This window comes from Musa acuminata, chromosome BXJ1-2 (assembly GCF_036884655.1).
Source record: "Musa acuminata AAA Group cultivar baxijiao chromosome BXJ1-2, Cavendish_Baxijiao_AAA, whole genome shotgun sequence".
Taxonomy (NCBI): domain Eukaryota; kingdom Viridiplantae; phylum Streptophyta; class Magnoliopsida; order Zingiberales; family Musaceae; genus Musa; species Musa acuminata.
Window position 1 is genome coordinate 15,188,094 of NC_088328.1, and position 24,682 is coordinate 15,212,775.

Genomic DNA, 24,682 nt, shown 5'->3' on the forward strand with positions numbered 1-24,682 from the left:
TTGTTTTGCCACTCGTCTTGGTCTCTATACCTTGCTCAATATCTTCCTAACTCCCTTGAGTAAAGAGGTGTATCATCATCAGAAAGAAACTCTTAGGCATCATTTTCATGCTGGTTGTTTTTTCTCTAAAGTTCTTCAATGATTTCGTTCTTTTCTTATAGACTATGTAGCAATCTTTATAGCTACAACCTCAAGGACTCAACATCATCTTCACGGCCACTACCTTCATCAACTATACCTTTTCCATTCCGCCTTACCATGTTCTCTAGCCTTTAGCTCTGATACCAAACTGATATCGGGATAATGAGGAATGAAAATTGAAAGGTTGATAGTTGTCTTTGCTGGAATAAGTCTTTTGGATTGAAAAGAAACAACTCAAGATAATACTTCCATAAAATCGATAAATAACTCACCATCAAGTTTAAAATCATCAAAGGATATAGAAAATTTACTACCCAAAAGATATTAAACAAGAATATAGAACCGAAGATAAATGACTCAACACTCAAAGAAATATCCAAGAGATACAGAGACAAAACTCACCACTTTTTAGTAAACCAAAAAGATACAAAGCTAAAAGAGAACTCAAAAAATTTATGCAAATACAATCAAATTCTAAAACCCTTTCTAACTCTAAAACACAAAAAAAAAAAATACTAGTGTATAAAACAACCCTTCCGAACTATAAAATTTATTGCTTTTCAGCTAATAGCTAAACCTTTTAATACATTTCTTAGTCATCAAGAAAAGTTGAATTATCTCTCTTTGAATCTACCCACTAGCTGAAAAAGTAAGAGTTTGAACTTTCATATAAAGGCATGCTCTTTTAACTCTTGAAAAAGTAAGAGTTTGAACTTTCATATAAAGGCATGCTCTTTAACTCTTTTAGTAATCAATTTGAGCTATTTAATTAAGTTGGGTCATCTACATATTTAGAAAATAGGCTTGCAACTCATTTGACTTATGAGCTGTCCCATTTGAGAGGTATGGATTAAAGGCTATGAGACATACATTTTGGACTGTAGAGAATACCATAATTTACATGTCAAGCAAGACTACTCTGGATTAAAGGCTATCAAAATTTATATGAGCTGATTATAGAAAATTATGCACTTCCGTGTCAAGGAGGACTATTCTGGAGGATAGTGTTGGCTGCATAGATAAGAAGCATCAACATTGACACTAAAAATTTGCTTATCTTCTAGCAACAATGACTAGTGCATCCAACCAGTGGAACCATTGTACAATATGAGAATCTCAATGAACTGCAATGACATACATAATTAAGTTTATAATGTAACATGAGGAATTGCTGCTGTTGCAATTGCATAGAAAGAGGAAAAAACATGTTTTTTTTTTTTTGACAAAACAACATGATTAGGAAATGGCTGCTCTGCATGTCAAACATGAATCGCTGTTGTTAATCGGATCATCCAGCTGCTGTAGCTTTTGCAGCTTGACAAAATGAAACTTCTGGCAATCCCAATCCACATTCCAAGTTCTGCCAAATTATTTTTTTTCTAGTATTGTTGAAATAGCATTTTGTCTATCATGTTTAACAGAAACCCTGAAACGGATCAAAAGTAGAGTCATAGAGTTATTTAATTGTCTGATGTTACTATAGAATATGACATACAATTTTCTCTTGCGTGCTCAAATATACCTCAAAGGTTCAAACTAAAGGTAAAACCTTCTGCATCATGCGGAAAGTAAAGAAGAATTTTACTAGCAACATTAACCTATTCAAACTATGGTGATGAATTATTTTGCAGACAACTTCATATGCAATTTACAAGAATTATGGAATACAAGATGTAAAGGTATACGCATTCCATTTTGGAGACAACTTCATATGCAATTTAGAAGAAAAATGGAATACAATATGTATAGATAGACACACCTCATTATGATTTTTGCCTTTATTGTCATAATGGAACTCATTTATCCAAGCCTTCAAATTGGGATGTTACCTAGTAAGATTGCTTGAAGTAACATTCTTCCATATGAAATTGGCATATTCTGGATGATCAATAAATGGATTCCTGTTGTGCTGGTATAACTTGCATATTCTGTCATTTCTCAACTGCTCCATTCTTGAAGGTGGATCAAATTTGTTCCACTGTAGTAATGTTGAAAGGAGGCCCATCTCATGTTTTTCTGACATAAAAATAAAAAAGATATAAGCAAATTACTTTCATGATCCTCTCTTTGTGACAAGAAGTCTGAAACCATCAAGGTATATAGCGGTACAAGTAGGATATTTTCAATTACTGTTCATACAGGAATTGCATATAAACTGCACAATGAAACATACAAACACATACACATCGAGTGGTTGGGGAGAGAGGTGGAATTCAGTCTTTGGTCTCTCAACCAGACAACCTTTAATCCAAACTTGGTAGCATTGCATTTTACAAAATTCCACATCAGAAATTTGGTCTTACTCACTTCTCCATACAACCTTGGATCCAATCTTACAATTGCATGCTACAACATTCGGCCTCAGAAATTTGGCACTTACGATGACACACCGATAAGCCACACATCAGAAGTGGTAAGATTATGATGGCATTTACCATGTGATCCTGATTAATGACTTGGACTTGGAATCTCGGGCCATGTGATATAGGTTAGTTATATCCAAGCTATTGATCTACTGAGCCAAATCATGACACTTACAAATTCATTATTTCTGATTGATTAGCATAATTGCTTAAGTAGCCTACCAAAAGAATGAAGGCAGGATTCATATATTGCAGAACTTAACCACTATTTAAATGACCCATTATGAATTTCTCGTTCTGTATTGAATTTCCTCACTGAAGAATTGCCTGGGTCAAATACCTTGACAACACCTCCGCAAGGATATAAATCTAGAACCTCTCAAGATGAAGAGAGGAACCAATGACCAGGCCATGGTTCTGTTGATTGACCATAATTGTTTATAAAAAGAGACTCCAAGTGTCATAGAAACCATTCTTTCATTTAAATGGAACTTCTCCCCATTAACAAGACCAGTTCAGAAGCTTCTGAATACATTGGTATAATGAATAACTTTATAATGGTCTCATTCAAACTGCAGCAAATTGTCATGAGTCCAAATTTATAAAAGTCGCCATCTCAAAAGTAATTACAAAACCCTAAAGAAAGCTCAACAACTTTTCATGGCGCTAGTTGGATTTTAAAAATATAGGCTTTGGGCTACAGTTGTTAAATGGGATAAACACAAAAAAAACAATGGGATAAACACAAAAATGCAAAGGTATCAAAGATCCTTAAGCCAGAATGTCTAAATTGTTCTGAAAAAATTGTGTATAACCAGCCTGGAAGTTTCAGTAAACAGTAAAGAAAAATCAGTTATGAACTTGCTAAGTAGACATTCAACCCTGAAGTACTAAGCTCATGCTCATCGTATGAATTCCAAAAAATTGCTTAACCATCTTCATTATTCACCTATATAGGATCTTCAAAATACTAGCTGTTGATTGACCTAAAACAATACATCATCATCAACAAAAACAATAACAACACCAAGTCATGAAGTCCCAACTATTTGGGGTCGGCCACATATATCTTTGCTAACATTGAGCCCTGTAAATAGCATATCCTTTGTTAAAATAAAAGTATTTAAATCCTTATCATAGTAGAGTTTTTTTAGTCTTCCTTAACTTCTCATACCACTAATACTAATTATCTCCCCTCTTCTAACTACAATGTCTATATGTTTCTTCAGTACATCTTCACACCATCATAAGAATTCTCTTTCATCTACATTCATCTAAACTTTGAAATTTTATAAATTCCACACTTGTCTCTTGGAAATATTTTACAACTCTAGTGAATTGGACAGATAACTTGACCATTTACAGTTAATCTGTGTAAAATTCTTAAACATGGTGAACTACAATTTGACTAAATCCATAAGAGACAACTTGACTTACCAATATTTGGTGAATCAGAAAGTAGTAGAGGCAGCCTCCCATCAGGCTGTTGAAATCCATAAGAGACAGCCATATACATCAGTGATCTTGCTATATCTCCCCTAACCTATTTTTCAGAAAAATAAAATCACTAGCAATGAGAAAACAAAGCCTTAGTAATTCAATAGAAGACTGAAAACCAAAAATTGCTGATTACAATGACTTGCAAAAAGCTCAAAATATATAGGCCAAGGAGAAGACCAGCTATAACAGGAACAAAACAAATATGAAAAATTTGATGATGCTTATGATAATCAAGGTTCATAATTTTGTATCGTACCGATATATCGAGCAAAGGAACAAAACAAATATGAATAATTTGATGATGCTTATGATAATCAAGGTTCGTAATTTCGTATCGTACCGACATATCGAGCTTTGCTCGATATGGTACAATATGGGCATACCGCTCGATACGTATATATATAATATAAAAATTAAGATATAAAAATATATAAATATATAAAAATATATAAAAAATAAAAAAAGGAGGCGTATGCTGCCTCGGTGATGTCGCCTCCTTTTCTTCTCCTCGTCGTGTCAGACGAGGAGAAGAACGTAGTCTTCTCATTTGCGGTGTTTGACGAAGACATCGAAGGCCGCAGATGTCTCCAGCCTTCAGCGAAGAACGCGACAAAGAAGAAACCAAGTAGTTGCCTCTTCGTTATCTCCTAGATCGGGACCGTCGAGGAAGGGTGGCGCTGGATCGGAAAGTGTCGAGGTTCTCCCGATTCTCCCTCTTCTCCCTCTTCTTCGAGCGCCTTCTCTCTCTTCTCCCTCGATGCTTCTTCTTCCCTCGCCGCAACTAGACGGATACCGCCCAGTAGCGGGCAACAACGATCGAAATCGACCGTTACTGACCTATTTCAGGCAGTAATGATAGAAATATCAACCGTTACTGCCCAATACAGGCCCGTATAGTTCGACGCGGGGCTAGATCAACAGTACCGCCCATAGCGAGCGGTATTATTCGGTATGATAATACGAACATTTTCAGACCACATCTATATAAGCAATTTAAAACAGCAAAAACAAGGGTTCTTTTATGTGTATACATCTTTCTTAAATAATTGCTGGCCCAAAACAACCAAAATGTTATAAGGTATACAAACACATCCTTCTTGATTACATAAACATTATGCAATCAAAAGGTTTTAAAGCATCTGCACTTGCCCTTGGCTTCAATTTGAGCAGCTAGTTATTTTAATGTGCTTCTTTCAATAAATATAAACAGACAGCAACCAGATGAACTCTCTTGTATGCAGCCAGCTCAGTATCATTTAACAAAAAAGGAATAAGGTGCTCTTAATCTTGGGCCAAATTATAGGCCAAGCTCCTACCAATTTATGAACCTTTCAGATACATCAACTAATGTCAAAACCCATTAACACTAATTTAACTTGGAAAGATGTGTATGCATTATCCTATGTAAGCTTCTGCCTATGTGTATGCATTATCCTTATTAATCCTATGTAAGATTAAGAAAAACCTTTCAGATACATCAACTAATGTCAAAACCCATTAACACTAATTTAACTTGGAAAGATGTGTATGCATTATCCTTATTAATCCTATGTAAGATTAAGAAAAACCAATTAGATTCAGATATATTCCAAAATAACAAAGTATGTTTTAAAAATTAAATATTATTAAGTCATGTTTTTACCTAGATTTCCAAAACTAAATTAATGCTACATTCAGCATAGGTTAATAAGGGGATACGACAACTCCACAATATTTGTCATTGTTTTCACAAATTAAAAAAATAGCAACTTCCCAATGCAAGGACCATAATAGAAGGCAGGTAAGAAAGCCTAACACATCTCAAGGACATAACATGAACCTGTCTAGGTGGTGCCCATCTTTTCTTATCTGTCTCAGTGTCAGGAGCAGCTTCATTATTTGCTGGTCTTGAACAGTGAGTTGATACAGAAACACATTCACCGTAGTACTTGTTTCCCCTAGATGAGTTCACTGCAAAAGAATATCTTATATTAATCGGAATCGACAATAATCGGGGACCACAATATTGCTAATGAGAGAAAATCTTTGTAGGTGAAACTAAGAAGTTTCTAACATCATTAAATAGCTTTCCATCATTATGCTGGTCAAGGTTAAATCACAGACTGATAAGTTCTCCATATTAGATAATTTTCTCCCTTTTCGGGGACAGGATGTAATTAATTATGCTTCCTAAAATAAAAGAAATCAGCGCAACTGCTGTTAGGGACACGGCAAGCATGGATTGACAGGAATCTCATTTGAGATGTCATTAACAATATCATTATTTCAGAAACCATCCTACCATTGACATCTGCGGGACGGATGTTATGTAAATCAGTTAAAGATGTTCCATCTCTTAAGCCATAAGAACGAGGCCATAAATGTTCTCCTGTGACAAAGAGAATGGTCATTGCAGCTAGATAGCTTAATGGAAATTTTTGAAATTTATCTGCAAGAATAGAATAAAACAAGTGAAAATATGAGAAGCACATGAGTCTCATGCATTAAGATATGGGACCAATTACTTTCTTCCAAGATGCTCTAAGACTTGCCTGTTCTACTATCCCTAATTGGAGTCCTAATACTTAGTAGAAGTAGGCAACAAGCAAACTTTTGACATGTTAAAAAAAAATCTAATGAACCATTACGATGAGACAAAATTGACACTCTTATTAGTGGGAACAAGAAATGTAAAGAAAATAAAATATGAGTTTCTTTGAAGCAATAATATGAAAATAAGTAATACACTTTAATTTCGTTAGTGATATTGTCTTTAGAACTTCACTTCTAAAATGAATTGTCTTTAATAGAGCATCTAGAAATATGGGAACTATCACATTGTTGCAGCTATTAGACATTGTTTTACTGTGTATGACATTACACAAATTAATTATTGATAAAAATAAGCATGTTGCTTTCGTTTTCCAGAGGGGATACTGGATTAGTCAAGCCAGCAGTGTATCATCATTCAATTATCATGACTATTATGGTGTCCTCAAGTCAATAATAATAAGAAGCAGTGCAATTCATTCCACACAATATTTGCACCATTCAATGCTTATGTTTTAAGGTGATGGCAGGAATGAAGTATTAGCTGACTAAAGATTTCATTAGTGCCAAAATACTGCCACTTCATCACAGAACATGCAAGTGCAAACAGGCAATTGACAAAACCAGTTAAACACATTTATTTTCCCGCCAGTATCCTTTCTAATTTGCATATGACCCATCGGTTGGGGGAGAAAACTAATAATGATTCCTCCCTAAATTATGTCCCTGAGAAATTGAACAGAAAGCTGCATAGCAAACGGAGATCAGCTAAGCTTCCTTCAAACACAAGATGGGATTTGGATGCTCCCACTGGCAGATTCGCTCCAACCAAAGGGGCGACCGATCTAGTTCTCTCTCTCCGAGTAGGAAAGAAGCATCTTTTATGTGATTTATGAGGTGAGCACATACAATCTCTTGTGCTTGGAATCATTATAAAAGCCATAAATAAGAAAAAATTACTGATTCTGAATTGATTAGACTCACTGTTCCATCCTTCTGGCTTTCCTGCCAATGATTTTGGGACAGCTCTCAATGAGTATATCTCGATTCTGCATATAACAAACTAGGCAGGTGCCCCTTTATTAGAGAGCTAAATAGCATAAATCACAGTAGGTAGCATTTCCGACCAAAGATACACATATCCTACATTTCGGAGGAGGCTTCTGGGTTCTCCACATCAACTGCATCAAGAATCTTGAGCGCATCCCAAACCTAAGTTGAAATGTCCAACCATGACAAATTGCAAGTACTAGCTACTACCAGACAAAAACCTTCCTGCTAGAAACACAAACAAAGTACCTCTCTGTAAGTTAGTGACTGGTGGGGAGAGACAATGGAATTGAGCTTCTTCATCAATGCAACGCCTTGTAACACACTAACACCATTATAGTAACTGTCGACATCTTCGCATGGGTAGACCGACGGAATCTGTGGACGAATGGCATCGGCCACAGCGGGATGAAGAGACAGGGCACAGGAGAGCCCAATGACGCTGGAAATCAAAAGATGGCAGCAATCGTGCAACCACAACCTGAGACGCCATTAGATTCAGCTCCAATTATTCCCCTAGCAATCGCGCCAAATAATTCGAGATCTCGGTGACAAAATGAGCAGAAAGGAAGAGGATTGACATCAAGAACCTGAGAAGAGGTCTCTGCTCGAGCAGCGATGGCTTAAGAGGATTTCCGCGACGACTAGAACTTGTAATTGGGATTCCATCGGCCGAAGAGGAATGGGAATTTGGTTTGGAGGACGATGAGGACGAGGGATTCGGGGCGAAAGCTAGGGTTTTGGGAAGGAGGAAGAGGGAGTTCATGAAGGGAGTGCCAGTCGTCACCGTGCGCGAGTAGAAGACCGACGGCTTTGAGGCGTTAGGAGTATGATCACCACTGGTACGATTTCGCTCAGTCACTCTAGTTTGATTGGCCTTGAAGGACACCATCGCAGTATGCTAGCTTCGGTGCGAGGAGTCCGACAAATCCTGCCCGTTGGATGCGGAACCTGGGGCTAGATTTTCATATTTTCAGAATTGCCTTAAGTTACAGGGTAATTACATATTTCTCTCTGTATTTAACTATAATATTGAGATGCTATACTTACAAAAATAAAATATTTAATTCTAATTTCGTTAATTTTATCAAAAAAATCAATCGTAAAGATATAAATAAAAAAAGAAAATAATTTTCTTATCTTTTAAATTATTAATTTCATATAAATTTTTCGTTCGCAGCGTCGAGGCATTCGCAGAAACCGCTTGACTCCCCTCCGGCTGCGCTACGGACGGCAGACCAACGACGGCGTCGGTGGCGCACGAGGCCGGTAGCGTTCCAGAGGAGATCGTTTGCTCGCAAGAGCTCGCCCGACGGCGATGAGTGCGAGCGGCAAGCCACCACATTTCCTCACCAATATTTCCGCTTGCCGCCCGATTTCCGGGTGGGAGTCGATCATCTCCTTGCCTGCCGTCTCCGTGAACAGCTTCCAGGCCGCATCCCATGGCAAGGCTTCTACCTTGATCTTCTTCTTCACGCCCATCTGGTCACAGAGATCTTCGTTTCGCGTCCCGATACGACCACAAGCAATGGAAGACCATGGACAGGAAGCCTTCGTGCTTGGTGATGGGGTTCCCGTACTGCTCGTAGATGCTGGACTTGTTCTGCACAGCTTTGGCCAGCATGCACAGGAAGGACTGCCACTGGTTTCTGCCGATGGAATCCCCTGCAAGTATGATCTTGTCGTTCCTCTCCTCTCCAGTATCTTAGATGCATTGAATCTTCCGGAAGAACAATACAAGCTCATTAGGGAATCAAGTAAGAGAACAGAATCTACGAAAACGATTACACCCTGTAGATGTCAATTGAACCTCTTTCGATCAATCTCTCCACAACACTAAGGAAGATTTGACCACATAACAAGCTTTTCCTTTCTTTGATCTAAGCAATCTTAATCGATCATATTGTGAATCTTGATTGCAGGTATTCTGGCAAATCCAGAAATTCCATGAGATCGCAACGCAAGGAATCAACAGGGGCGGCGGGCGATCAGGTTGGAAAAAGGAGAGGAGAAGGAAATCGGTCACGGTCGGAGGCGGCGCCCGGATCTCCTTGGAGCGCCACCGCTGGTCTGCCGTCCGCAGCGCAGCCGGAGGGGAGGAAGGCGGTTTCTGTAAAAGCCTCCATTAAAAGGTAATAAAATTCTTATTTTATCTTTTTTTATTAGCGTCGTCTTGCACGTGATTTGATCCCAACCATGTGTCTAATAGAAATCGATAAGGCACAGTTGTAAATAAAAAGAAGGCACTGAGATAATTTCGTAAATAAGATGCTCCCCAATTGCTATACGACGCCGTGCCTCCTAGGGTTTGGCAAACGCAGGATTTAGCCGCCCGTGTCTCTCGCTCGGTCTCTCGTGTTTTGATCCGTCGCTTCTGCTATGTTTTCCCGCTCGATCTGCTTTATAAGAGGGAGGGCGATGAAGAAGACGATATCAATCAAAGGTTCGCTCGTCGTAAAGGCCTCTGCCTTGCCGACACAGCTTTCTATTCCGAGCCCCCCTTCCCCCTTGTAATTTCCTGATCATGTTTACCTAAAAATCGGTTTTTTTTCCTTTTCCGTCGGGTTTCTTGGTCGGGGAAGACGCTGTGCTGCGATGAACGAAGCATTACTTCGATCGACGGCATTGTTCCGTGAGATGGGAATTTGTTCCTGAGCGGTTACCTGAGCAGCAAGCGGAACCCTAAAAAGAAAAGACTTGTGTTTCTTTGTTCACTGCGCTGATGTGCAGTAACATTTTATTATTGTTTTCTCGACATGTTTTCTACTTGAAAAAAAAAAAAGACTTATTTTTTGAATAAATGGTTTGATAATATTATGAAGTAGGTTTCATGATAATTTTATGCTCCAGTTAAAGAATACGAAAAATCACTTTTTTTGTTGTTAGAAATCAAGAAATAGCTGATTGAGTCTGATTAAAAGGGCGAGTTTGTGGGTTTTGATATACTCGACCAAATGTTTTATTTTCTTGGATCATTGGTTCCTAGTAAAAGGTCGGAATTTATTTTATTTTTTTTATCCTGTTCAAAATTTGTAATTTTTTTTCTTGTATTTGTAGGTAATGGATTCATTCTCTATCGGATTTTGGGGGTGACTTTACCAAACCAACAAGATGAAGATGAGACGGATGAATTAAGAACAGAAAGGATAAACTGATAGATGTCTAAAAGGTTAAAAGAGACACGGATCAATTGTTAGACTTGGAGATCTGAGATCTGAGCTCTGAAGCTACACATCTCTTAAATTGATCATAAGCCATGTAATTTAGAACCTCTGAGATGTTAGAAACATTAAATTATGACATCTTTAATCTAAGGTTATTCATGTTAGGATCGAGTCGGCACTAAAAGGGGAGGTAAATTAGTGTAGCGGATAAAAACGTCGGTTTTAGAAACTTCGTACGATGAAAAATCGATCTCGGTAGATAGCTTGAAAGCATGTTTGTTCGTAAAGATAGTGAAAGCCAAGAAAGGAGGAAGTGAAGCGATTGCAAAGTAAGTAAATGATAATAATAGAAATATAAATTAGAATTTATAGTGGTTCGATCGTTGTGACCTACATCCACTTCTTATTCCTCCTTCGTCGAGGTCATCGATGTCCACTAATGGTCCTCCTTCAATAGGCGAAGACCACTAATGGTCCTCCTTCGATGTTTAGGAGATAATAACTCTTACAAGTCTCACACCTCTCTTGAATGATCACAATACTAGAAAGGGAGGAGCAAGAGGACTCTTTGCACTTTTTACAATACTTCTAACACCCCAAGAATTTAAGATTTTGTTCACATTTTTATGTCCTTCCATGCATAAAATGATGGGGTATTTATAGGCCCTAATGACTTTAGAATTGGAGTCAAAAAGTATCTCATTCCAAATTTTCGGGGTACTGATAGTACCACCGCCATTGCTAGGCGATACCACCGCTTTACACTCTGACACTAGGCGGTACCATCGCCTGACAGAGCTCTCGAAGATTGAGCTCTGACGGTACCATCGCTTGACAACATTAACTGTCGGCGCTACCACCGCCCAGACCACTTGGGAGATTGGGTTTGCAAGCGGTGCCATCGTCGGTCGTGACTTCAAGTGCTGATTGGGCTGTTCAACCGACCCAGTTCACTCCTATAAAGGACCCAATTGACTCCTAACCGAGTTAATGGGATTATCTCTCAATCCTAACTCAACTTAAGATCTAACTACAATAATTAAGACTTTTAAACAAGCAATCTTGGTCCGGTTATATCAATTATTCTTTTGGCAAGCTTCCGATGATCTTTCGATAATCTCTCGGTAATGTTCCAATGGACTCCCAGCAAGCTTCTAGACTTTACAACGATCTTCTTGGCGAGTTCCAACGAGCTTCTTTGGCAAGCTCTTAGACTTCTCAGTCAGTTTTGGCAGAACTTTCGACGAACGTCCGGACTTCCGACGAACTCTCGAACTCCCAACGAAATCTCGATCTTGACTCCGCCACCACATTTGCTTTGTGTCTTACTGCTATTGTAGTTAATCCTGCACACTTTTCTCAACATATAGATTAGATCAAATAATTTACTAATTGATTTCATCTTCAAAATCTGAGATTTAACAATCTCCTCTTTTTTTATGATGATAATCAATTGATGACGGAGTTAACCTTAAATCCCCCTATCTATATGTCATTACTTGAGAAAAGATACTCTTGAATTCAAGACCTTTGAATTCAAGCATATAAGTTATATTCATTTAAATTTATTAACATATACATCATGATACTTATCATGATTTACCAATACGATATCACGTATTTATCAAAAAATAATGTTAAGGCATGACATTCATTTTCAAGTTAATGATGATAGACAATCATCATTTTCAAATATGATACAAATTTCGAATATGAAATTTAGCAAGATGACAATTCTTGATAAAAGATAACAATTCATCAATACATGGTAAGATATCGATTGTAAATAGTAATTTGAGTTTATCATAATGAAAGACATTTATCAAGCATTCATCAAACATTTCATGTATCTATAATACATATGAAATACGTTTTGATATGTTTCAAGCATTTGTGATAAGATACATTTTATACATTTGTCATTTGTCATAAACATTCAATTTGTCATCAATTTATCATATTTCTCCCCTTTTGTTATCAACAAAAAGGAAAACAATTCAACAATGCAAGTGTGGTAAAAGTTCAACTAAGTTTCTTACTAATTTATCCAAATCATAAAGGAAGGTTACAAAAAAAACTTTGCATGATAACTTTTTGGATAAGCTAACATTCAAAAGTTCACAATATTAAGAAGAATCCGACGATGCATCGTTGCATGGTAACATTCAAAAGTTCTCAACATCAAAAGTTATCAAGGTGAACATAATATCAAAAGTTTTTGAAGTTCTACTTTTGTAAGAGGAGAAAATTTATATGGAAAAATTCACATGGCTCATTAAACATACCATAAATCCATAATTCAAATCTTATCTAAGAAAAAATAATAGTGAATGATCTCGAAAAAAAGAGAACTTACTTAAGAAAATTCAAAGAAAAAATTTAAAGAGGAACTCATGTATCAGAAAAATAAATTTAACATGCCTAATTCTCTTCTTATAAAATCAAATTGTTCCTCAATCAAGGGTTTTGTAAAATATCAGCTAATTCATGTTTTGTATCAATAAATTCTAGAGATGTGTCATGATTATTAACATGATATCATATAAAGTGATGCATAATATCAATATGTTTAGTTCTAGAGTAATGAATATGATTTTTTATTAAGCATATTGTACTAGTATTATCACACTTTATAGGTATGTTTTTTAGGTGTATTACATAATCCTCTAAAGTATTTTTCATCTATATAACTTGAGCACAATATGCACCTACTGCTATATACTCAGCTTTGGTTGTAGAAGATGCAACCGAGTTTTGTTTATTGGAAGGCCAAGAGATAAGTGTGTGTCCTAAAAATTGACATGTTTCGAATGTACTTTTTCTATCTATTTGGCAGCCAACAAAATCGGCATCAGCATAACCAAGCAATTCAAAGTTTTTAGATTTTGGATACTATAATCCTAGTTTAGAAGTTCCTTTTAGGTATCTAAAAATCCTTTTAACAACTTTTAAGTGAGATTGATTGGGGTTTGATTGAAACCTAGCATAAAGTCCTACGCTAAACATGATATCCGGTCTAATTGCAGTGAGGTACAGTAGACTACCTATCATACCCCTATAAGCTTTTTGCAGTGAGGTACAGTAGGTCTAATTATCAAAGCTTTCTCCATTTTCGTCAATATCTGACTTAGTGGAGGTACTCATAGGAGTATTGATTGCGTTTGAACTATCTATATTAAACCGTTTTAGCAAGTCTAATACATATTTTGTTTGACTAAGAAAAATATCATCACTAAATTGTTCGATTTGTAAGCCAAAAAAGAAAGTTAGTTCCCCAATTAAACTCATTTCAAACTCTAAGCTCATACTCTTAACAAACGATTCGCATACAGATTCATTTATAGAACCAAAAATAATATCATCAATATAAATTTGAACAATAAGAAAATTATTTTAAATTTTTTTAATAAATAATGTAGTATTGACCTTATCTTTAGATAAATTATTTTTGATAAGAAAAGAGCTAAGTCTCTCATACCAAGGGGCATGTTTCAATCCATAGAGAGCTTTAGCCAATTTAAACACATGATTAGAAAAATTATCATTCTCAAACCTGGGAGATTGTTCAACATAAACTTCTTCGGAAATAAAGCCATTAAGAAAAGTACTTTTAACATCCATTTGGAATAACTTAAAATTATTACAACTAGCATAGGCAAGGAGCATCCTTATGACTTCTAATCGTACCACAAGAGCAAAGATTTCTTCATAATCGATACATTCTTCTTAGTTGAAACCTTTGGCCACTAATCTAGCCTTGTTTTTAACCATGATACCAAATTCATCTTGCTTGTTTCTAAAGACTCATTTAGTACCAATAACTAAATGGTCATTTGGTCTCGGAACAAGCTTCCACACCTCATTTCTCTCAAATTGGTTCAACTCTTCTTGCATTGTGATAACCCATGAATCATCTTTCAAGGCCTCATTAATGTATTTAGGTTTAAGTTGAGAAAGAAAAACGGCGTTAGCACAAAAATTTTTAAGAGAAGAACAAGTTTGAACTCCCTTTGATGTTTCTCCTATAATTAGCTCATTAGGATGAGCATCTACATACTTATATTCCTTGGGTAAAATGTTTCGAAAAAAGATACATCCAAGTTGCTAGTTGAAAGAGATGGTTCATTTAAATTAAATTAAGATCATCATCAAACTCTTTTTTTTTAATTTAGAAACTTTATTAAAGATAATATGAATAGACTCTTCTATAACCAAAGTTCTTTTTGTTAAAGATACGAAAAACTTTAGAAATAGAAGAATAGCCAAGAAAAATCCCTTCATTGGATTTTGCATCAAACTTTCTTAAAGCATCTTTTTCATTCAAGATAAAACATTTACAACTGAAAACTTTAAAATATGAAACGTTGGGTTTTTTGTTACTTCACAATTCATAAGAAGTTCTGAAAAGTAATGATCTTACTAGAACCCTATTTGATGCGGGGGGCATCTATTTAAGTCGTGGCCTCGGGGCCGTCGCGGCTTGGTTCGGGGGTCCGGATGTCGGGGATCTCGGGCTCCGTCCCTCGGGGTCTCCCGAAGGCCGAGCACGGTGGTTCGGGTCGGGAGGTCGGGTCGGCAGGTCGGGTCGGGAGAAAGCTCTGCCGCAGCGCCGGGAAGAGTGGTTCAGGTCGGGAGGTCAGGTCGGCGGGTCGGGTCGGCAGGTCGGGTCGGCAGGTTGGGTCGGGAGAAAGCTCTGCCGCAGCGCCGGGAAGAGGCGACACCGTCTCAAACCTACACACAGGTCAGGCCGGGAGCTCGGCCCGACCACTCCGACGATCAAGTTAGCGATGTGGAGAGGGTTTTGGAGGAAGAGATGCCTCCAAGTGCGTTGTGCTTGTGTTCCTCCCCCTTGTTCGTTTAGAACTCTAGGGTATTTATAGATGAGTTTGATGTTACCTGATGTGGCTGCTTGCAGGAGGCAGGCTGATAGCGTCTAATATGGGGTTGGCGTGGCGTGAAGAACCAAGCCTGAGTTAGGTGTTAATGCCGACTTCCTCGGGCAATGTGTTGTCCAGGCATGGCTGACGTCATGGCGTGTCACATCGTCATTTTTACCCTTATCATATTCCCCCCCCCCCGAAAGGAGCTATGCGTCGGTTGTTGTATAAGAGGAGTCCGATGCATGGCTTCTGTCTTCAGACGGGCTGGCCGCGCGGACGAGGTCTCGGGGAACATGGAGCCGAAGGGCCGAGGAGCCCGATGCAGGTGGGCTTGGCCGCGCAGGTGTGTCTCGGGAGCATGGGGCCAAGGAGCACGATGCAGGCGTACTGACCGCGCAGGCGTGTCTTGGGAACATGGAGCCAAGGAGCACGACGCAGGCGGGCTGGCCGCGCAGGTGTGTCTCGGGAACATGGGGCCAAGGAGCACGACGCAAGCGGGCAGGCCGCGCAGGTGTGGTCTCGGGCATTATGCGATCGAGGATCACAACGCAGGCCGACAGACCGCGCAAGCATGGTCGCATTGGTCATGCGGCCGAGTAGCACGACGCAGGCGGACAGACCACGCAGGCGTGGTCGCGATGGTCATGCGACCGAGTAGCACGACGCAGGCGGACAGACCGCGCAGGTGTAGGCTCGGGCATCATGCGGCCGAGGAGGTGGCCTCGGGCATTATGCGGCTGAGGAACGCGATGCAGGCGAGCTGGCCGCGCAGGCGTGTCTCGGGAGCATGGGGCCAAGGAGCACGACGCAGGCGGCTGGCCGCGCAGGTGTGTCTCGGGAACATGGGGCCAAGGAGCACGATGCAGGCGGGCTGGCCGCGCAGGTGTGGTCTCGGGCATTATGCGACCGAGGATCACGACGCAAGCGGGCAGACCGCGCAGGCGTGGTCGCGTTGGTCATGCAGCCGAGTAGCACGACGCAGGCGGACAGACCACGCAAGCGTGGTCGCGATGGTCATGCGACCGAGTAGCACGACATAGGTGGGCAGGCCGCGTGAGGTGGACTCGAGCAGTGCATGGCCGAGGGAAGTGGCTCGGGCCGAGAGACAACTCAGGCGGGCAGGCCGCGCTGAGGTGAACTCGATAGTGTATGGCCGAGAAACTCGACGCAGGCAGGCTGTGGCCGAGGGACACCGCTCAGGCGGGCAGGCCTCTCTAAGGTGAACTCGGCGGTGTATGGCCGAGAAGCTCGGCGCAGGCAGGCTGCGGCCGAGGGACACCGCTCAGGCGGGTAGGCCGCGCTGAGGTGGACTCGGGCGTCTCCGACCGAGCCGTGCGAATGCAAAAAAGAGAGGGGTTAGACTGAAGCTAACCGTGAGCCAAGAGGCGGTCAGGTAAATATAGAGCCTTTGCTTGGAGGAGACTGAGGAAGGGGCTAGATTCCTTGCACGAGGATTACACCGGATAGCAACTGTGGGTGCTTGACCGCTGCTACGGGGCCCGTCGCCCAGAGTCACTTCTCTTCCTTGCGGTCACCCAAGCTTCCGCCATGACGTACCGGTTGGCTCGCTGGAGCATATCTGGTATTGTGGTGGGGGGTCGCTCTACGAGGGACCAACAGAATCTGGAAGGTCGCAAGCCTACCATGAACACCTGCACTAACAGAGAGGGGTGAGTGTCCGGTAAGCTCCGGATTTGCGTGGCAAAGCGATCCACGAAATGTGAGAGGGGCTCGTCCTCTCTTTGTTTGAATCCGAGGAGCAGTGTCGCAGAGGGCTTCGACCGGGCATGGGCTGCGAAGTGGAGCTCGAAGTCCTTGGCGAGTTGCCCGAAGGAAGTGATCGTTCCGATCTTCAGGCCGCTATACCATGTGCGGGCTGGACCCCTCAGGGTCGTGGGAAACGCCCTGCACATTAAAGCGTCAGACGTTCTGTACAGTGCCGAATGGGCACGGAAAGCGGCGACATGGTCCGCCGGGTCAGTGGAGTCGTCGTATGCGTCCAAAGAAGGGAGCTGGAAGTTCGGGGGAACGACGTGATCTCGTATCTCTGGTGCGAACGGAGATCCTCGGTGTGTGTCCATCCCGAGCTCTCCCTCTGAGTTGTGAAACTCCTTCTCTAGTTCGTCGAGCCGCTGACTAAGAAAGCATAGTTGGGCTCGTAGGGAGTTCGTTGACTCCGGAGATAAGACCTCGGGCTCCAGGCGGTCGCTCGGGTTTGTCCTTACTGGATCCCCGAGTGGGGTCGGTCTGACCCGAGGAGAAGTGGAAGGCTCCAGAAGCGTCATGTGGGCCCGAGCGGGCAGCTCTTGTTGCCGTAGCGGTTGAGTCATAAGTGGGGGTGTCGGTTGGGAGACGAGCGGGATGATGGTTTGCACCATATCCGTCAGAGCTCGGACTTGACGAGCGAGGTCGTGAAAGGCCTCGGATGACACCGGCGAGGGGACGCTCGGAGCGCCCTCGGGCAGAAGCAGATCCGGGTTGTCGAATGAACGCCAGTAGCGTTCAGAGGTCGCGAGGAGGTCGTCAGCCCATGGCCCGTCACGCAAGGGACGCACGACCTGCGCCCCTACTAAGAACGATCCCTTGGCAGGGAGTTCGTCGGGATCAGTCTGAGGATCCCTCGACATTCGAGGCCCTCCTTCTAGCTCCAAAATGATGCGGGGGGCATCTGTTCAAGCCGTGGCCTCGGGGCCGTCGCGGCTCGGTTCGGGTCCGAAAGGCGGGGATCTCCCTGGGGGCGCTCCTCGAGCCCGCTGAGGAGGTCGGGGGCGGTGTCCAATGGACGATGTGGTCGTCTCGGCCTGCGGGACCGACGGGGACCTTCGGCTTCGCACCTGCACAAAGGTCGGGTCGGGGTGCTTGACCCGACCCCTCCGACGATCAAGTTAGAGAAAGATGTGGAGGGGGTTTCAAGAGAAGAAGTGTTTTGGAGTGTGTCCCCCCCCCCACCCCCTTCTAATAAATGAGAGGGTATTTATAGGGGAGCATTCTGCTTCCTGAGCTGCCCACTTGCAGGGGGCAGGCTGGTACTCCTGATAGTAGCGATGACGTAGCATGTTGGACTTGACTTTTGCAGGATATTAATGTGCCTCGGTCAACGTTCTGATCAATTCCGAGGTGCGTGACGTCATTTGGCGCAGTTGACATTGTCCTGAGACCGATTGCCATTTTTACCCTTATCACTATTCATGACATAGTATGTCGTATTAACGGCTTCGGTCCAAAAATATTTGGGTAGGCTATGTTCGTTCAACATGGTTATTGTCATTTCTTGTAAATTTCTATTTTTTCTTTCTATTACTCCATTTTGTTGAGAATTTATTGAAGTAAAGAAATTGTGGTTGTATCCACTAGATTCATAAAAATTTTAGAAATCACGGTTTTGAAATTCATCACCGTGATCACTCCGAATTGATGAAATCATAAAGCCTTTTTCATTTTAAACAAGTTTATAAAACTTAGAAAAATACCTAAAATAATCACTTTTGTGTCCCAAGAAGTATGGCTAAGTTTATCTATCCACAATGACAAAGACGTATTTGCTACCTCCTAAGCTTGATGTATCAATTGGTCCAAACAAATCCATATGGATCAATTGCAATGGTCTAGAGGTGCTTATTTGAGTTTTTGGTTTGAAACTATCTTTTATTTGTTTTCTTAGTTGACATGCATCGTACACATTATCTTTAACAAACTTAATGTTAGAAATTCCTCTTACAAGTTCTTTGGATGAGATTTAAGAGATTAGTTTCATGCTAGCATGACCTAATCTCCTATACCAAAGCCGAGCATCGTCATTCAAAACAAAAAAACACATTTCATTATAAAGATCATCAATATCAATAGTCAAATTTAGGTGAGTTAAGATACCTTACTTATCTCAAATTAATTAAGTTAAAGATCATCCAAGCCTTACGCTACTTGTAGTCCGATTAGGAGGCTATCCTACATCCAAAATTTAAATTATCAAAATATTTTTTATTATTTCTAAATTAAAATCAATAGAAAAAACTCAAAATACTCCTAATCAAAATAGTTTCTTGGAACAATATTTCATCCACTGTATTACATACATACATACAGGTTTATGGTCATTGAGATGTTTATAACTCTTATTGTTTATATTGAAAACAATCCTATATCTTCCCAACGTAAGAACAAAAGAAAAGTTTCCTTGCATTATTCCAAGATCAGTCTCATATCTGATTACATCTCATAGACATCGAATTTATTCATTTATGAGAGAGAGAAACTGTCAGGATGCTTTTCCAACCATCAAATAATACATGTTTAAGGATGACCAACTTATAATTTTAATATTTTTCCCTATATAAAAAAAATATTTTCATACTTGAATTTCATCCTTCAAAGATTCTAACTTCAAATTTTTAAAAATAATTATCACCCCCAATACTAATAAATAAAGTATAAAAACCAATTAATGGTCTTTGGATTAAATTTAATTTTTTATAAATATACTATATAAAAACTCTAAGAATACTCAAAGCATTTTTGTACATATGTCACCCTTCAAAATAATACATATTTGGCCAAATACTATTGGGTGATTTTCCTAAAAAAAATATCTTTTATGGGATTTTCTTGGAAGGTACCCCTAGTCTTCATTTTTCTTATTCGGTACGCATTGTCCGTCACAGCTTTCATTCCGCTATGATTGCCTCCGCCCCACCGCTTATATCTTGTCAATTTGATCACACCATCATTGTTTCGATTGTGCCATCTATCTATGCTTTAACTATGCTAAATGGATGTTGATAAGGGACATTTAGAACAATAAGGGAACAAGAGACACCAAATAGGAAAACTAAAAACTGACCTCCACGACCATCCATCGCCTCCACCGGACGAAACCCCGTCCGCGGGACCCACGCCACTCTTGCCATCCTCACCGTTCATTGTTCCACCCAAATGCTTCTCCATGTGCCATCACACCCACGTACATGTTGTGTCGTCAACGAGAATTTAGTTAGCTAAATAATTGTGTTAGGAATGACCTCAGCATGACAAATCGTATGAGTCATCGGAGGCAAGTAGAAGTAGTTCGTCTGCTGATGTTCCTTCCCCTCTCGGCGATCCAAACACGCCCTTATGTCACATGACCTTCCCCACATCCCCATGAGGTGAGTGCCATGTATCTAATAGGTAAACCACGGAAGGAGGGAGGCATACTTTGAGATTGGTGCTTGATGTGATAGGGCGCAAGGAGGTATGGGCCTTTCGTGGACTGGTGTTGATTCTATCGAAGGAGGAGAACACTCCCATCTCCATGTCCCAACTACCTACCTGGCAGATAACAGATAGCGGTTGAGGAAAATCCTCGTCTAAATAGTCATCAAGTTTAATATCTCAAGCATATTTTATAATTACATTTCATATTATATCTATCAGAGCTGTCCAACTCCTCACCGAGACCTGCCACCTTCTTCCTAGAGTAAGAACAACAATTACTCCAGTTTCACCGAGCTAACGTTGAGAACTCTCTCTCCTTTGGTTCCACAGCAAATCGTAGTGGCCTCCACTGTAACTCATTGTTCTTTGACGTGACCAAGGACTCAGTTGCCTTCGTCTCTACTCTTTCCTTTCTTATCTTTCTTTTCGGACAGCCATCCTCGCCAACGAAGGTGCTAGACGCCGAGAACCCTCTATCCTCTTCCTCGGCGAATGATGTCTATCTTCTCCCGCTGCCAATTTGCGCTGGTGCCTCTAGCGCTACCCTCACTAGCACTGCTCTCCATCCTCACTATTGCTTCTCCTCCTCCGACGGTAGAGGCAAAGGCTTTATGCTGCTGCATTTTGCCACCAAACACCTAATCTGTGGCGGACCCCTCTTCTTCTCTACTCGACACATCTTCTGATTCTCCGTCGTCAGGTCGTCAGAACGATGACCCCTTCTTCACAGACATCCTTGCTCTCGCGATCATCTATCGCCACGAGCCCGTCGCCGTCTATGTCGCGCTACTCCCCGTCATCCTTGGCATCATCCTCGCCAGCGATAGCGAACCACCTCCCTGCGACTCATCGGAGCCGACTGCTAACTGAAGCTAGCCTCCTCCTCTAGCCGATCTCTCACAAATCTATGACAAGATCTGCAGATTGACAATAACTGTAGATCTCTCACGGATCTACCTCAATACCCTCTACCCTCCTCACGATAAGAACTGCAGATCTCTCACATACTATGGCAGGCTGTGGCCAAACACTTCCACTGTCGAAGACTCCTCTCCTCTTCTCTCTCAGTGCAAAGCGAAGCAAGGAACAACACTATTGTCATCCCTTACAAGATGAGTCAGTGTTGCAGCTCAGATATCTAATGCAAAGAAGACTGAGCTACTCCTATGATCGTTCCTTGAGAACTACTAGTCATAGGTACCCTGCAAGCCAATCACGTTAGTGATGGCACGTGTGACTTGACATGCAGTCTTTTTGCTTATTATTATTATTTGATATTTGTCACTTTATATTGTATGATGCATGAATATACTGTGATGTTCATGGTTCTATGCAATGAGAATCAGATCATGATGAGATCACGATAATGAAACCGATTCACTTTTAAACATAGATATTAAATAATCCCGGTCATAGGTTACTCGAGAAGGACATCGAGATAATCGGACAAACTTGTGTGTTACATACTCATCCATATGATGGATGTAGCTGATCTCATAACTGCTTGTGTGGGGACACGGGGGATATAGTATAGGTGCTTATTGAAGAATAAGTTCACTGATTGATCCACTTATGGAATGCTAGATGGTTGATGATGCATTATTATTAGATAGCGATTATGTAGTCTTAGTGGTATATCTGGTCCTTAGACTTGAGACACTAAGAATGTCATATATGAGTACTTCATTCTTTGATATCGGACTTATAGGTCTAGACGTTCCAGATCTAACACAACTGGTCATTTGAAATGGTAGCCAAGCTTATAAAGACTATTGAGTGTCCATAGAGGATCATCTACTCTCAATGTCATAAGAGGAATATCTCATGTATTCTTGCTCAAACAAATTCTTAGCTAGAGTCATTCGGATTGAGAGAGAAAGAATTCTCCGGGAGAATCCGATTAAAGCGAGACTCGAGCAGAAACCGTATGGGTTTGACAACACCATGCTCGGTATACAGACTCTAGAATATTAGATGGATGAGGGACTACAGGTATACGGTAACTAAGGACGGACAGGTCCAATGAATTGGATTCTCTTGTATCGTCCAGGGACTATGGCATAGTGGCCTAGTACATCCACAATCGATGAGTCGAGTGAATTATTCACTGAGTCAGAAGGAGTTCTGACAAGTATGACTCACAGCCAACTTAGTACTGGGCCTAGAGGGTCACACACATATGGTGGGCATTGTGATAAGTAGAGGTTCGGATATGAGATATCTGTCGGAGCCCCTATCTTATTGGATCCTATGGATGAGATCCAATAAGAGTCAATGAGAGATTATTGGATTGAGATCTACTAATCTAAGAGGCTTGGGTAGTTAGATGAAGATCCAATACCTAATAGAATAGGATCCATTAGGGTTAAGTTGACAAGGGACCTCTATAAACAGGAGGGAACCAATGGTTAATAGGCTAGAGCCCTTTTAGGTTATCATCTCTTATTCTCCTCCTTAGATAGCAGGCTTGGAGATTTGAGGGCATCGTAGCAGTCTTGTTATGTGGATCACCGTTAGAGAGGAGGACGCTTGACCTCCTTCACTCTCTCCTAGAGATCTGTAGGGATTCGGGGATATACGATCTCCCTAGGTAACACAATCTTTCATATACATAGTTTTAAGTTTCATGAATTTTGCGTACCAATCTTCATATAATGACGAACACATCTTTAAGAAATTGGAGATTTTATTTTTTGTTCTTCCATTGCACATGTGATGTCGTCACTAGATTTTCCTACAGGAACTGTACTACAGCAAAGCAGTAGCGATTCCCTACCTAGCACTATGGCGGAGTGACTAATCCCATCCTAATCGCTGTCACACCCACCACTCACAACAAAACAAACCTGCTCCTTCAGGCCATCGCTAACGACGTCTTCTCCATCCTCGCTGTCCAGCCTCTCAACAACATTTTGTTGGGAAAAAACCTATTAAAGCGGAATATTCTTTTCCCTCTTTGTGTATCAAAACGCGTTCATCATCAAAATACCAACTTGATATCCAAATGTAAATATTAACCAGCACAACATAAACAATAGAGTAAATAATCAATCACACAATGAGACTAAATCTTTTAATGTGGAAAACCTAATGTGGGAAAAACCACGGGACCGTAGTCCACCTCAAACTTCCACTATCAATAATAATGATAACAGGTTTATAGTAGGTCTTCTCTAGAATAACTAAAGAATCAGAATAACATCAAGAACATAGATCTTGGCTCTAGCATATCATCATTTAGGATGAATCTCCTCAAAAGAGAATTCTAGGTCTCATAGAGTAGATATAGCAGGAAAGTACCTTAGAGAGGGTAAACTGTAGATCAACACCGTTAGGATTGTAGAGTTTGTTGTAAGGATTCTCCACATAAAATTTGTGCCGAAACTAACAACGTTTGGCTACCGATCGTCAAGCAGAAAACTCAGAAACCTAATCTTTTTCTCTTTATTTCTCTCTCCTCTTTTCTGTGCACGCCGCCGCACTGTATGCACGAAAAAACTTTCCTCACACACATGTTTTGCCCTATCTCATATCTTTTAATTAATAATTTGATTTGTTTGATTTGGGCTCAAACGACCCAATTTGTCCAAGCCCACATATGGGCTGGACCCAACAATTCTCCCCCTCCAACTCATATGGTGGGTTGTACCAAGCCCGCTCTTTGCCTACATGCTTCAAGCTTCTCCTTAGGCAAAGACTTTGTCAACATATCTGAACCATTGTCATTGGTATATACTTTTACCAATTGTAATTCTTTCATCTCAAGCACATCACGAATCCAGTGATATCTCATATCAATATGCTTGGATCTAGAATGGTATGTTGAATTCTTGGAGAGGTGAATGGTGCTCTGACTGTCACAGTA

The 24,682-nt window shown here is 40.8% G+C and overlaps 2 protein-coding genes and 1 long non-coding RNA gene across 5 annotated transcripts; 2 read left to right on the forward strand and 1 right to left on the reverse strand.

The window, feature by feature from the left end:
- Positions 1-1,249: 1,249 nt before the first annotated feature.
- On the reverse strand, positions 1,250-8,494 carry LOC103968383 (uncharacterized). 3 transcript variants are annotated; one of them, XR_010480642.1, is made up of 9 exons: positions 8,174-8,490; positions 7,833-8,064; positions 7,681-7,745; positions 7,518-7,582; positions 6,286-6,372; positions 5,824-5,954; positions 3,942-4,047; positions 1,901-2,157; positions 1,250-1,567 (listed from the first exon to the last, which is right to left on the reverse strand). XR_010480642.1 is itself a non-coding variant. In XM_018822050.2 (9 exons), exons 1-9 carry the CDS (start codon positions 8,473-8,475, stop codon positions 1,510-1,512), a joined length of 1,233 nt encoding a protein of 410 aa, XP_018677595.1. In that variant the 5' UTR covers positions 8,476-8,490; the 3' UTR covers positions 1,250-1,509. The 3 variants fall into 3 exon arrangements, 2 of the variants coding, with proteins under 2 accessions (XP_018677595.1, XP_064943233.1); XM_018822050.2 differs by having other exon boundaries at positions 1,971-2,157; XM_065087161.1 differs by lacking the exon at positions 6,286-6,372 and having other exon boundaries at positions 1,971-2,157; positions 8,174-8,494.
- A 26-nt stretch (positions 8,495-8,520) lies between these two features.
- LOC103968597 (uncharacterized) lies at positions 8,521-10,911 on the forward strand. The gene is made up of 3 exons (XM_018822167.2): positions 8,521-9,254; positions 9,506-9,715; positions 10,641-10,911. Exons 1-3 carry the CDS (start codon positions 8,902-8,904, stop codon positions 10,642-10,644), a joined length of 567 nt encoding a protein of 188 aa, XP_018677712.1. The 5' UTR covers positions 8,521-8,901; the 3' UTR covers positions 10,645-10,911.
- Positions 9,752-10,400, forward strand: LOC135595787 (uncharacterized). Its single transcript, XR_010480650.1, has 2 exons — positions 9,752-10,026; positions 10,166-10,400. It is a non-coding gene; the product is annotated as an uncharacterized LOC135595787 (long non-coding RNA).
- Positions 10,912-24,682: the final 13,771 nt, after the last annotated feature.

Excerpts from the sequence above, each read along its gene's own strand:
- LOC103968383 (XM_018822050.2), bottom strand. The coding sequence starts at position 8,475 with ATGGTGTCCTTCAAGGCCAATCAAACTAGAGTGACTGAGCGAAATCGT. Across the intron at positions 8,065-8,173 it reads GAGCAGAGACCTCTTCTCAG|GTTGTGGTTGCACGATTGCT; the intron begins GTTCTTGATGTC and ends ATGGCGTCTCAG. Across the intron at positions 4,048-5,823 it reads GATGGGCACCACCTAGACAG|GTTAGGGGAGATATAGCAAG; the intron begins GTTCATGTTATG and ends TCTGAAAAATAG.
- LOC103968597 (XM_018822167.2), top strand. The coding sequence starts at position 8,902 with ATGAGTGCGAGCGGCAAGCCACCACATTTCCTCACCAATATTTCCGCT. Across the intron at positions 9,255-9,505 it reads GCCGATGGAATCCCCTGCAA|GTATTCTGGCAAATCCAGAA; the intron begins GTATGATCTTGT and ends TCTTGATTGCAG.